Source organism: Hipposideros armiger, unplaced genomic scaffold (assembly GCF_001890085.2).
Source record: "Hipposideros armiger isolate ML-2016 unplaced genomic scaffold, ASM189008v1 scaffold_285, whole genome shotgun sequence".
Classification (NCBI taxonomy): Eukaryota; Metazoa; Chordata; class Mammalia; order Chiroptera; family Hipposideridae; genus Hipposideros; species Hipposideros armiger.
Window position 1 is genome coordinate 1552509 of NW_017731635.1, and position 13591 is coordinate 1566099.

Genomic DNA, 13591 nt, shown 5'->3' on the forward strand with positions numbered 1-13591 from the left:
GTTATATGTCTCAGTTCTGGGTTTTTTCTGAGTGATTACCATTAAATTTATGTAAAAGAAAGTTTTATGTATGCAGTAGTCCTTTTTCTTCAGCATTATTTTAGCAATTTTTATAGCTCTGCCTGTCTTGGACCAGAACGCTCCATTGGGGCTTCTCTTCTGAAAGGGCCTCTTGCACATGGCGCAGGGAAGCCCTCAACAGAGATGTCCGTGCTGGGAGGCCTGGCCGTGCTTGGGCTTCTCACCCATCCGGGATGCTCAGGGACCTGGGCCCCACGTGCCACGTTGTCAAAAATCAACCATGTGCATCAGTGGTGGGGAATCCTGAACGGAGAAACTGTTTCTGCCCTCCGTCAGCCTGTATTCTAGTTAGGAACAGAAGATAACAAACAGCCTAAACGCTAACAGCGTGAAGCCACATTATGGAACCAGCTGAGTGCTTAAGGAATCGACGTAAAGTGGACATGGCGACTTGTTTTTTGGTGATCGGAGACCAGACACCCAGATTTCCCACGAGTGTCTGGTAGTCTTGTTGCCTTTCCCTCTTGTATGTAAATATTAAAGTAATTTAGCCCTGAAAAAGCGGGGCGGAGAGACGAAGGGGCCATCAGATCCTGGGTGGGTTTGCACTGGTGACTCTGAGCACGTCTCGGGTCAGGTGGACCTTCCACACTAGCGGTCAGCCCCTAGGAATGGCCCACCAGGTGGGCGGCCTCTGGAAGGAGGCTCAGACACAGCGTTTACACACGGGCGGAGCAGGCACTTTTAGATTTTCTCCCTTCGCACTAGTTGAATTTCTGCAAATATCTGCAACTTCTACCCCCAGGCTTTAAAAAAAACTAGATCTTATCTGCCAGACTGGTTTTTGGCTGTTCAAATAACAGAATTATGTCTTGTGGTTAATTCAGTTAATTAGCTCAACTTTTATAATTTCTACAAATAGCTATTCACAAGCAAGGAAGAAACCAATTTCTAAGTAATTACAGCCACTTGAGATTCGGGGACATTGCTTTGAGCTAAGAATTCTTAGAGCTAAGGATTAGAATTTTTAATTGTCTCTTGTCTGTAGCTAGTCGCAGGAATTCGTAAGGGTCAAACCATTGTCCCCCAACTTTTTGTTTTGGGAGGTCCGATTTTAATGCCAAGTTTTCCCTGAATACTTACTAAAAGCCGGAAGGGAAAGTAGGTAAACATAAAGGGAATCGCCCTGGAAGTCTGACAGGAGGGGGCCGCACTAAGGATTAGGAACCTCATGGGATACATTTGTTTCTGTTGCTCGTGTGGATACTTTCACATTATGTTTGAAAGACTGGCTAAAAACCTCTGCTTTGTTAGGATGTCGAATCGGTTTCCTTTTGTATTTAAATTCTTTTTTAGCCTTATTGCCTACTAACTTGGAGTAATTGGTTTTGCTTTAATTTTCAGAAGTCGCCCCTGGTGGATATCCCTGTGTTGCAGTTTTGCTATGCTTTCATTCAAAGGTAATACAGCCCCCTCCCTCCAAGCCATTCCTCAATTACTGATGCTGTTGCAGTGATTCTAAACAATCACTCCGATCATATTTCTTGACGGCTGGAGACTTTTAGTTCAGAAAACATCTTAGTGGTGTCCTAATTCCTTCCTGAGGCATGGGAATGCCCCACTGATCTTACTTTTCCTTCTCCAGAGATCTAACATGACATTTTAAAATCCGTGTGCTGTAAATTGAACATTTTACGTCAACAAAGCTTTATGTAAGACCTGGTAAACTTTCAAAGAAACAGTCTGTATGAAATCGATACCCCTCCCCCAAATAGGAAAGTGTTTAAGACTTCTTTTAGAAAAAGGAGGAATGATTGGTTTTGGTACGGTCCTCTGTGCCTTCCCATGTGTTCTGCTGGGTGGCTTCTGCTTGGGGTTAGGGGGCTTCCTGGCCGTCTTCAGCAGTCTCAGCTACAGGAGGCGTTGAATCAGATTCCCCAGGCATTTCTCCACAGGTGGAAAGGAAGCTGTACGGGGCCTCATTCAGATCTTACAGTGGCACGCCCCAGGTGTAGCTCCCAAATCCCTCCACTGTGTGGGGCATTCTCTGCTGCAGCAGTGAGGTCGAAGGGGGTCTAGACCCCTCCCAAGGAAGCCCTGCTCTCCTCACGGGTCTATCAGCACTTTCACAACCAGGTGCAGCCTCCTTGGTTAACAGTTCACTGTCCATAGTTATTCCCACTCACCACACCTTGAAGGTGCAGGAAGGTAAGTCAAGGGCTGTAGCCCCAGGAGTCGCTGGGTCTGGGGTTAAGTTCAGACCAGCCGTGGACCCTTCACCCACGAGCATCACTGTACTTCTTTCCTCCTAGAGTAAGATGAGCTGGTCACGTCTTCTTGTGATAGCTGACATGTAGCATTAGCCAGCATCTATCATAGTGGCCTAAGTGACCTCTGAGCTTTCACAGCAGCTGCAGGTTAGACTGTTTATCATCCTCTTGCAGAGGAGGCACTGCCAAGGTCACTCAGGAGTAAGTCAGGGATCAGAACTTGAACCCAGGGCCCTCTGACTGCGGCTGAGCTGCAGCACGCGGTGCTGGGTGGCCCCGCTTTATGGCTGCAATCGCAACTCCCCCTCTCCCCCCATAGGCTTGATCTCAGGGCTTCTGAAGGTCAGCTTCCTGGTGGGTGACCCCTGACCTATCGATTTATGACCTTTCATAAATCGATATGTGATTTATGATCACATGGGTGATTCATGTGATGGGTGAATTCATGTGAAATCGATGGGTGATTCATGTTACCAATGAGATTGGAGAAGCCGCATGTTTGATCTAGACAGGCCCAAGCGATCAAAGACATCCTCTAGTCAGAGGCTTTCATTTCACAGAGGAGGAAACCCGGAGCACCTGGCCTGTCAGCGGCAGGCTTTCAGGTCTCCAAACTCCCAAGTTCTTGCCAGAATACCAGAATTTAGCTGGTGTGTGTTCTCACTGAAAAGAGAATGAGCAGAACAGTCAAACATGCCATGTTCCCTCTGCTTTCCAACCGTCTGGATCTAAAATGCGCTTATAAATAAACGTTTTGTTTCGACTTGTCTTTTGAAAGCAGGCTCCCGGTGACAGCCTTGCAGGAGAACTTCCCTTCACTGTTGGGCGTGTTGAAGGAGTCCGTGCAGTTGAATCTAGCCCCGCCCGGGTACTTTCTGCTTCTCAGGTACAGGTCACAGCTTTCAGTGTCATGTTTTTCTACTGGAACAGACTTCATTTCTGCAGCATTCTTGGTCTGAAGCTTCTTGTCTCTCCGCAGCATGCTGAATGACTTTGTAACAAGGACTCCCAGCCTGGAGAACAAGAAGGATCAGAAAGACCTGCAGGTGAGCATGTGAAGGAGCTCAGCAGAGTCTCTACTCCAGGGGTCCATCCATCCATCTTTAGAGGACATTGCTGTGGCTAATAAATGCTGGGTGGAACCGGGGCTCCGATTTGCATTTGTTCTCAGCTCTCACTTCCTCTGTTACCATCTTTAGAGGGCTCGATGTTCTGCTGGGTGGCTTCTGCTGAGGAATTTACAAGCTGCCCTCTCCCTCCCACTGTACACAGGTGTCTGCAAAGCTGACCCTTAAGCATAACTGGGAGAAGAACTACATGTGGCTTTCTTTCCTTAAACCCGTTCTCCCCCGCCCCTTATTAAAGCAATACTCATAGGAAATTTTTAAAATTCTGAAAATTAAAAGTGCATCCCAGAGCAGAAGGAAAACCTTCTCCTTCAAGCAGAATGCCAACTATAAATAGAAGAAATGATAGAGTTTTAAAAATCACTGTTTTGCAGCCATCACAATCATTGATGGAAGGGCTTTTTGAGTCAGAGGCTCCGATTTAAGCTGGGATGTATAAGCTTTCTGGCTTTGGCTCCCGGACATTTGTGGAAGGTCTGTCCAGTTCCAGTTCCGAGGCACTGGAGTCCTGTGTAAGGCACAGCAAAGCATAATTAGAAAACACAGGTGACTCCCCCAGGTGGCCTCAGCTTGCAGAGCAGAAAGCATCATGTTAGTGCAGGCGCTGCAGCCCAGTGCTTGGGGAACACTTGCCGAGTCGTACCTGGTACCTCTGTGAGCTGCAGCGGACCCCTCCCTCTTTATAGCTTTGGCCTCAGGCACTTCCTCAGCTGGTGCAGCTGATGTGCCTCATCGCTGCTCCTTTTGGTTGGGAGTCTAGGTGGGCCCCTGCTTCTGTGCCATGATGCCCTAGCCTCCCTGGCACCAACTCCTTCCTGCTATTTCGAGGCACCCTACACTTCTCCATCCCCTCTCTGCACCTTAAATGGGAACTCCTCTGAGCCCTCAGCCCCTTGCCTTGATCTTTCCTGCTGGCACCATCCACAGTATACCTCTGCCCAGGCTTCCCATAGGTAATTCCCTCAGGTGCACCCTCCTGCAACCCGGCTGGCAGATGCGTTCTTGTTTCATGCCTGAACACAACTGCAGGCCGATAGTGTAAACCAGGAACGTCCGGCCCCTTAGCTGGTGACACTTTTGACACTGGCCTGAGAAACCTGCTCAGTGTTCCCATCTCTTTATCCCAGACACTAGAGCAGGTTCTCCACTGATTATACTCCTGATGCGTCTGACTCCTCACTTCACCCCCATCAAGTCAACTTAATTTATTTAAGTTTGCTTTTTGTTATATTATTGAAAGGTGCGTTTCAGGGGTGACTGGTTAGCTCAGTTGGTTAGAATGTGGTGCTGATAACACCAAGGTTATCGGTTCGATCCCTGCATGGGCCACTGTGAGCTGCGCCCTCCTTAAAAAGAGTCAACTATGCCATTGTAGCATGAAAGCAATGTGTAATGACCATGGCTGTTCCCTAATAAAATTTTTTTTTAATTGAGTCTCTAACAAGAACCCATGGTCCTGAAGATTAAACCAGAAAGCTGATCTGCTAGATGCAGTGTGCAGTGGTGACTTCCTATGTCTCTGTTTTTTGCAGGTTGGCCAGTGTGCTCATTGCTAGCCACGTGGCTGTTGAGCAACTGGCTCATGAATGAGTGTGAAATACACGCCGGTTTCAGACAGCACATAAGAAAAGAATGCAAAATTTCATTAATTTCTATATTGATTACATGTTGATAATATTTTGGGTACGTTAGGTTCAACATTACCAACCAGTTTCCTTCTACTACCTTTTACCTTGGCTCTGAGAGCATTTCGGGTTACCCATACAGCCCACAGTGCGGCTCGCATTGTATTTCTATTGGATGGTGCTGTTTTAGGCACTTACGATGCTTTGCCTTAACTAACTTCCTTTCCTCTTTCTCCCGATTCCTCTCAGGAAGTCACTCAGAAAATCCTGGAAGCTGTGGGCAACATTGCTGGCTCTTCCTTGGAGCAAACCAGCTGGCTAAGCAGAAACCTGGAAGTGAAGGCCCAGCCTCAGATCTCTCTGGAAGAATCTGATGCTGAGGAAGATTTGTATGGTAGGTGTACAAGGGTCAGAAAAGAATGCCTGCTGCCAGCTGCAGGTCTAGTTTCTCCTTAAAAGTAAACCACTTTACTTCTTACATTGTACGTTGTACGTACAATAAGTAGTAGGATTCCACTAATAGCGTCCTAAGTGACATACTGCCATGTTAGCCCCTCACTGAGCCTAGATGGGGGTCCAAGAAAGTAACTTCCCAAGATAATTTGCATGGAGTCAGTGATAGAAATCTATGCGGGATAAAAAATCGGAGAACATAGGTTTTTCTTTTGTGGAACTGTGGAAGGAACCTTAGTAAGCCAGTCAGCTGTTGTCAGGCGGTGTACGCTGTGTACTTCATTTCTGGCAACACGTCCTTGCCTCTCAGTGACCTTTGTGTTTCGCCATTGCCCAGGAGGTGAAGGTTCTGTCCTGGACGTAACATAGGCCCGGCACACCTCGTTACCTCTTACAGCGTCTGAGGAACACGGTCAGGAGGCTTGCAAAGGAGACTCCCCTGTCTGCTCAGAGGACCAGCCAGATGCTCTTGAAGGGTCTGAATTAAGTGCAGGAGTGTAGATTGTCCATTGCCAGCGCCCTAAAGACCACCAGACAAGCCTGTCAGTCATGCAAACCTCAGGCTGTTGTTAGGCCTGCTGCAGTGAGGGAGAAACTTGCAATCATAGCAGGTGCTCAACAAGGGGAACGTGGGGAGGATGTTTCTAGGGCTCCAGGGCCTTGGCTGAGGTGTTTGTAGCAGATCTTTCAAAGAGAACTGGTTGAGATTGGGCAGAGTTCATGACAAAATACCTTTGGATTGGTGGGCACAGCACGAGGCGAGGGTCCAGAGTGGGTCTTGATGAGCCCATGGCTCGTTTTAATACATAAACTATTTTCGCTGGTGTTTTGAACGAGACCAGCTCGCTCAACCGAACGCCCCTGGCTCATCACCTGGAGCTTACTGAGAGGGTACCTGAGAGGACTGGGTGGGAGACTGGAAAAGAAAGAGTCTAGAGATGAAAGCTGGGGGCAGGAGGTCCACTCAGTGCTGATGGCAGAGAGTGGCCCCGTTTATTGTTTGTACACAGCTTTTATAGCAAAAGTAGCTTAGGTAGGGGGTTTGGGGAGCAATCTCCCCGAAGTGAGACAAAACATGGCAAGTAGAAACTGTTAACAGGATGGCCTTCCACTCTGCAACTTTCAAGGTTGTCTGTGGCATTGGCCGTTCTTTCTTCAGCGGCACAGTGGAGATGAGATCTACCCAGCAACCTTCCCCCGCTGCTCCCCCGGCCTGAGAGCCCGTCAGCTTGCCAGCTGTCAGACTGAACCCTTCCTGCAGCTCTGGTCTAACTTTCAAGCTGCTCTCGAGCTGCTCACCTAACATGGAGGCCTGTAGCTCGCCATCTTACAGCCTCAGTGTCCCTGGCTGATCCCAGCCGGCTCCCCACAGTGTTTAGTTTATTTTTCAGGATTAAGCATACGAGTGTGTTGGAGCGGGTGACTGTGTTTGCCAGTTCCCAGTACTATTTCACACAGGACCAGGAAAGCATGCCCATCCCAATATTGTTTACCACCGGACGAGAAAGTCGGTTTGGCTCAGTTTTAGTAACACGGGGCAAAAAAATACACTGATGCTCAGTAGCACTGTACCCGCCACAAAGTAAATGTTCGGAAACGGTTCTGTCGTATTTCATTACCTCTGTCATTATTGTTAGCAATAGTTACGTCAGTAGCAACAAAGCCGAATCTGTCATTTTTAATAGGCAAGGGAAGAACTGTCTGGAAGTCAGGGCTCTTTTCTCTTGCAAGTAACAGAAATCCATTTTAGATGGACAGAAACAACACACGACTTTTTGGCTCGTGTACGTGAAAAGCCTGTGCGTCCACATCTGGTTTTAGGAATAGCAGGCACCAGGTGCTCTGTGAGGTTTCTCAGGTTTCACACAGAGATACTGGTTGGCTCCTCGTGGGCCATGGGACTGACCTGAACTGGGGTGTGGGTGGGAGGACTGGTGCCCTGAAGCCACGAGAAGTGGGCTCCCACCTGGAAAAGGCTTCTATTCCCAGGAGGAGAACGGATGGTGAGCTGGGCCAGCAGTGCTACCACCATCCATGACTTGCGCCATATTTGTGCGATAGCTAGTTTTGTGGTTTGCACAAGAGAAATTATTATACTTTATAATGAAGACACTATAACTAGTATACTGTCATTGACTAAAAGAAACCAATAATTATGCTTTCTCAGGCTGTGTTTATGGTTTTAGTCGTGGTTCTAGAAATGAGCTCTTGCATGTACCTGGCGAATTTGCCCTCAGTTATTTCTGTCAGATGACAGATTAACAGACTAATCTGCTTCTCTGCCACCAAGTTCAGCTGTGCCGACTATGTTGAGTGTTACTGGGCCTGGCTTTTGTGCAATAATTAAATGTAGCATCAAGACAATACTGTAATTTTCCAATTTTTTCCCAGAAATTATAGCATTCTAAAGCTTGAGGGGACTTTTGAGCTTCTCAATAAGACTTAATTAGCAAATTGCAGAGTATCAAAAAACCTGAGTGTTGGATCACAGCTATATTTTGTTGCAGTCTTGAACAAATTATATGTATTGGCCATGTAAAGCTTCATACAGAATGAGGCTTCAAAGTGGTGTGTTCTTCTCCACTTCAAGTTTGTGTGCGTGCACTGGGTGTGCAGGTTCTGACGTGTAAATGTGTGTCTGGTATGTGCCACGCACTGGCTTCTGATACTAGTGCCACGGCCGCAAACGAAATGAACAGGGTCTCTGTTCTTGTGGGGTGTGGAAGATGATAATCAAAACTAAATTAACAAAGGTATCTTTTCTGAAAACCTAAAATTATTTCAAATAAAAGTTTTTTAAGGGCCAAAAAAAGAGAAGTAAATTGCCAAGGGAGTTTGAGGTGGTTCTTAGTACTGTGAGGAAATGAGAGTAATATTATAAACAGTGACTGGAAGTGGGGCAGGGGCCGTTTTAGATGTTACAGAACGTGTCCCCAAGAAAGATATGGCGGCAGGCGTGCAAAGGCCAGGGAAGGCACCGTCCAGAGGGCATGGCAAGTCCTTGGAGTGGGAGTGGGCTTAGCCCAAGAAACCTGAAGACTGGCGTGGCAGGAGTTTAATGACTGGTCTAGGAGGTCAGGGAGAAAATGGGGGCTAAAGGACGTCGGGCTTGACAGAGAGCATGGTTCCAAGCTTGGTTTTCATCCCTCTCGCTGCAGGAAGCCATTTAACTATTGGGTTGTCGGAAAAGCCATGACATGTTTTCTATGTTTTTCATTGCAAAAATGGGTCATGACTTTTCAGACAACGCAATATTTAGAGCAGTGATGGTATCTTATTCAGTCTTTAGAAAGCATCACTTTGGCTCCCATGAGCATTAAGGGCTGTCCTGAATGGGAGCAGACACTGGAAAGCCAGTTAGAAGGATTTCGCAGTGGTTTGGGCAAGAGAGGATGTTGGCTTGGAGGCAAGGGCAGCAGGGAAAGGTGGACTGATGTAAACGTGGAGTCAGGCGAACTTGCTGACGGATTGGACGTGGTGGAGAAAAAGGGCTGGCAGGATGACGTAGGTGTGTGGCTTAAGCAATTTATTGAGGTGGAACAGACTGAAGCAAGAATATTTTGGACAGTGTATTTGAGCTTGGTTTCACATGATTAAATTTGAGATGTCTGGAAAAGAAAAGAGCCAGAAAAGACAATTAAGCATTGACTGAGAGTAGGAGAAACACCGAGAACATAGGGCCCTGCAACCTATGAGAAGAGAGTGTTTCCAGAAGGTGGGAGGAGGAACACAGCGGAAGCTGCTGGGGAGTAACACAAGGAAGACACCCGCGGTCCTTATGTGACAATGCGGAAGTCACGGGGGGAGAGCAGCTCAGATGAACACTTGATTGGAATCCGCGGAGAAGCGGATTGGAGATGAGGAAGAGGAGAGAGTGAATGTACAATAGATGACTCTCTGTCGCTTAGTGGTCAGTATGGCAGTAAACCAAGTAGAACTAAGGACCAGAGAATGTCTGTTATTGTTTTGGGTTTTTGTTTAAATTGGAGTATGACAAAGCATATTTCTGTGGTGATGATTAAGAAAGGATAATTAGAAAGCAAAGGCCTTGTGGCTATAGGTCTAGGATTAATATCACAAATGAAATAATTGTTCTTTGCCAGGCGTTGGGGACGTGTCTCCTGGATCAGGAGACAAGGCAGAGAACACAGATATAAATATTCTAGGTTGATAACTCACAGTGGCCAAATCAAGGGGGTTCCCCTTTGATTATATTACTTTTTTTTCAGTGAAGTATGAAGTGAGGTGATCAGATGGGAAGGGAGGGGTTTTGTGGGAAAGCTGGCATACTGCCGAGGAACATTAGGTGGGATTATCTAGCAGCATCGGGTCCTTTTGAGATTCAGGGTCATGAAATAAAGTGGGATCAGTTTCACAGTGGTTTGCAGTTCTAGAACATTTAGCTGCGCAAAACTACATAAGCGGGTCATGGAGTTTAGCCAGTGTTGCTTTTCTTTAGGTGAGAACTTCAGAAGGAGAAACAAAATAGTTAAGGATGTTTACAAGGTCGATGGTAGACCACAGGATGTAGCTGGGGGGGCAGAGCAGTGGAGACCTGGAGGAGTTGATGGGTAATTAAGGATAGATTCAAGGGATTGGAGGCCTGTACAGGGATTCGGGAAATTGTCAGAGCAGGGTTCCAGTCATAAGTGAGCAGGAAAGATACGAGGTGGTCCAATCAGGACGCTGGAAGCAGAGATTTTGGAAATTGGTGAGGCCAAGGGTGTGATGGTGACAGTGGGTGGCTGAACTGGACCAGAGTGAAAGGTCGTTGGAAGAGAAAAGGTCAAGGGGCTCAGAGGGGATGTCAGATGGGTCATCGAAGGGGATGTCGAAGTTCCAGGAGTGGTGACGAGAATAGAGGTGGGAAAAAGATCATGAGTCAGTGAGCGTGTAAACAAAGAAGACCGCCTAAGTTACATTTATGTACATAATCAGTGTGAAAGGTGGGGGATTCGTGACGCACGTTCATGAGGGCGGTAAATGGGGGGTGACCCACCCATCGTGATTAAAGCACAGATTTCTCTTTCCTTGGCAGATGCTGCTGCTGCTTCAACAATGGTGTCCGCGTCTGCCCCGTCAGTGTACAGTGTGCAAGCCCTGTCTCTCCTGGCAGAGGTAAGGACACACCCGGCTTGTCAGCCCTCCCGGAAGTGATTGCCACCCTGAGGCTTCGGGGAGGCGTGCCGTTTCGGGTGCCAGTGAGTGGGGGCTGCACCCTCCTGGGGGAGCGCCGCGTCAGTCTTGGCCTCAAGTTGTTGTGTTCGGTTCTATATACCTTGAGGACTGTATTTCTTACCATCGCTTGCTTTAGAAGATTTCTGTTTTCTTGTGATCCCATCCTTGTAGGTTCTGGCATCTCTCCTGGACGTGGTTTATCGAAGTGATGAGAAGGAGAAAGCCGTCCCATTGATCTCCCGTTTGCTTTATTATGTTTTTCCTTACTTACGCAACCACAGGTAATGCCTTCTGCATTGTATCCCACCCGTATGTGGGAAAAGAGGTCATGGGGAATGCATCGCAAGGTGTTCCTTGGGCAGTCTGACCGTGACCCTTTTCTCCTCCCACCCCCACTTAGCGCCTACAACGCTCCCAGCTTCAGGGCGGGCGCTCAGCTGCTGAGCTCTCTGAGCGGTTATGCCTACACGAAACGCGCCTGGAAGAAAGAAGTCCTGGAGTTATTCTTGGACCCTGCTTTCTTTCAGATGGACACTTCGTGTGTGCAGTAAGAAATGCTGTCCTGATAAAATGTGCCCTGAGCCTTGAAGTGTAAAAAGGGTTTTGTCTTGCGCCGCTAAATCTCGTAACAGAAACGAGAGCAGTTAGCAGCAACCCAAGTCATAGGACATCGCTGTCAGAAGCTTGCATGTGAAGTGTGTATTCATGGGAAAAGAATTAAGTCTTTTAAAATTATAAAGGTGCCTTTTTTTATCAGAAGAATTTCAATTAAGAGAGCATGTTATTCCTAAAGAGCTTAATACAGGGTTCCAGCAGTTCTGGGCTTAGCACTGCTTTATCTTGTAATCACAGAATATTTGACCAACATTAAGATGACAGGGCCTGCTGGTGACCCCTCTAGGTCCTTATCCCGATTCTCAGCTTACACTTCACATGTTCTTACTGAGACCTCACGGCTGGCTGGGCTCTGCACTGGCAGCCGAGATCCATTGAGATACAGCTGTGGTCTGAGCTTCCTGTGCTTTTTCTCTTGGAGGTCAATAAGACCGCCCAGTGACTCTCCCCAGGCTCGGCAGAACGTGACTGTACTAGGCAGGGACAGTGTGAGGGGGCTCGTCATGTTTTCTGTGTGACCCGAAAGTTTGCCCTGCCACCACCAGGGCCCTGTGGCTTTCACCCTATAATTCCATTGCCCTTTTGGGAGAGCTCATTTGAAAAGGCATGCTATTCGTTTTCACTGCCCCCACTTTGTTCCATCAACACAAATGTATGAACATCATCCTGGGTAAAAAGTATTTAAGGGCCACCCTGGAAAAGCCAAAGTACAGTGATAACTTTTGTTTTCTTTTATGATTAGCTGGGGATTATTTTTTGTTCCCTATGTTACTCGTTCCGTTATTCGCTCCCTGTGTTATGGTTATAAATGAAAGGCTTTTGCTTAGCTTTCCTATATATAAAAATCATTTATTCGTTTCACTATCTTCTATTCAGAAAGTAGTTTTTAAAAGATCTTAAAGGGGTGTGTTCTGTTCTTGATGCTTTTAATCAAACTGTCATCCTTTGCATATGTAATTAATTTTGCTTTTTTTAATATCCAGTTGGAAGTCCATTATTGACCATCTTCTGACTCACGAGAAAACAATGTTTAAAGATTTAATGAGTAAGTTCCGTGTTACTTGCACGTGAGTCACACATTAAGGGACCAAGGCCAGCATAACCAGCTTTGAACACAGATTCCGCAATCCCACTCAAGCCGTATGGTGCCGTCTAAGCCGAAAGCTGTAATGTGGCATGCATAATATGTCAGGACTAAGTGACTGAGCCTTTCCAGTTCCAACCTATTGACAAGAATGCCTTAACAGCCTCTTCTGTAGCTTTATGTGGAGAAATACTGTTGAACGTTATGATAAGTTTACCATACTATATTAGGAGTACTTTTCTGTACCTCGTATCCTCTTCTGATACCCTACCATTAAGTATATAAAAAGAAATAAGTATTTTTACAAATAGATATACAAATAAGAACCACATGCCCTTCCTTAATCGAGATCATGGTTTTTCCCCAGGGGACGTAAGAATTACACTAGCATGAATTTCCTATCACTTAACCTCTAATTGTAATTTTATCACTAAATGGAACTTATTTTCTATATTTATTCTAGACATGCAGAGCAGTTCTTTAAAACTGTTCTCAAGTTTCGAGCAGAAAGCCATGCTGCTCAAGCGCCAGGCTTTTGCTGTCTTCAGTGGCGAACTTGACCAATACCACCTATACCTTCCTCTGATACAAGGTAAGGCCAGCCCTCCCTCACCCCAGCCCAGCCCCCACCCAGCCAGACCCACTGCTGGCTGAGATGGGCTGGCTGTTTGAGGGGCCCACAGCACATTTTGGCAGAATGGTCGAGTGTCAAAATGAGTATTCAGCAGGGGCTATTGTAGAACTTTGGGAATATATCGTTAAATCTGAAACTTTATATTAAAATCAATGACTATAATGCTATTAGTCTTAGTAGGTAGTTTTTAAAAGTCTGACGGTACTTTCTCAGCACTGCCTTTTCCTGGATTCCTCCTGCAGTCAGGATCCTTCAAGTTTACAATACATACTGAGGCCAGTGAAGGGGCAAGATTTTAGAGAAGCACCTAATTTTTCTTTAATAGCTTTTCTCTCCTTCATACTCACTATATTGTTTGTCTGCCTCAAAAATGAGTTATTGTGGATTGTGATTTTGAAGGATTTTTTGCCTTCTTATAAAATGTTGATGTGGCAAAATGGACATTCTGGGTTATTTTTGTTTTGTTTTTTGTTTTTTTTAAAGATTTTTATTGGTGAATTGGGGGGATGGGAACAGTGCTGGGGAATTGGGGGAAGGGGGACAGACAAGTTGCTGTCGTTTTGTTCTTCAGTCTAGTTGTGGAG

At 46.4% G+C, this 13591-nt stretch overlaps 1 protein-coding gene across 4 annotated transcripts in view; it reads left to right on the top strand.

The window, feature by feature from the left end:
• Positions 1-13591, top strand: part of DOP1B (DOP1 leucine zipper like protein B) — a 107609-nt gene that overhangs the window by 79728 nt on the left and 14290 nt on the right. For 3 of the 4 annotated variants that reach the window (XM_019658631.1, XM_019658633.1, XM_019658632.1), the window contains exons 24-32: positions 1426-1481; positions 3070-3177; positions 3271-3337; positions 5293-5437; positions 10535-10614; positions 10846-10955; positions 11075-11221; positions 12273-12334; positions 12837-12965. In XM_019658631.1, coding sequence (XP_019514176.1) covers positions 1426-1481; positions 3070-3177; positions 3271-3337; positions 5293-5437; positions 10535-10614; positions 10846-10955; positions 11075-11221; positions 12273-12334; positions 12837-12965 — 904 coding nt within the window. The remainder of the gene's footprint in view (positions 1-1425; positions 1482-3069; positions 3178-3270; positions 3338-5292; positions 5438-10534; positions 10615-10845; positions 10956-11074; positions 11222-12272; positions 12335-12836; positions 12966-13591) is intronic. The other variant, XM_019658634.1, reaches the window with a different exon arrangement.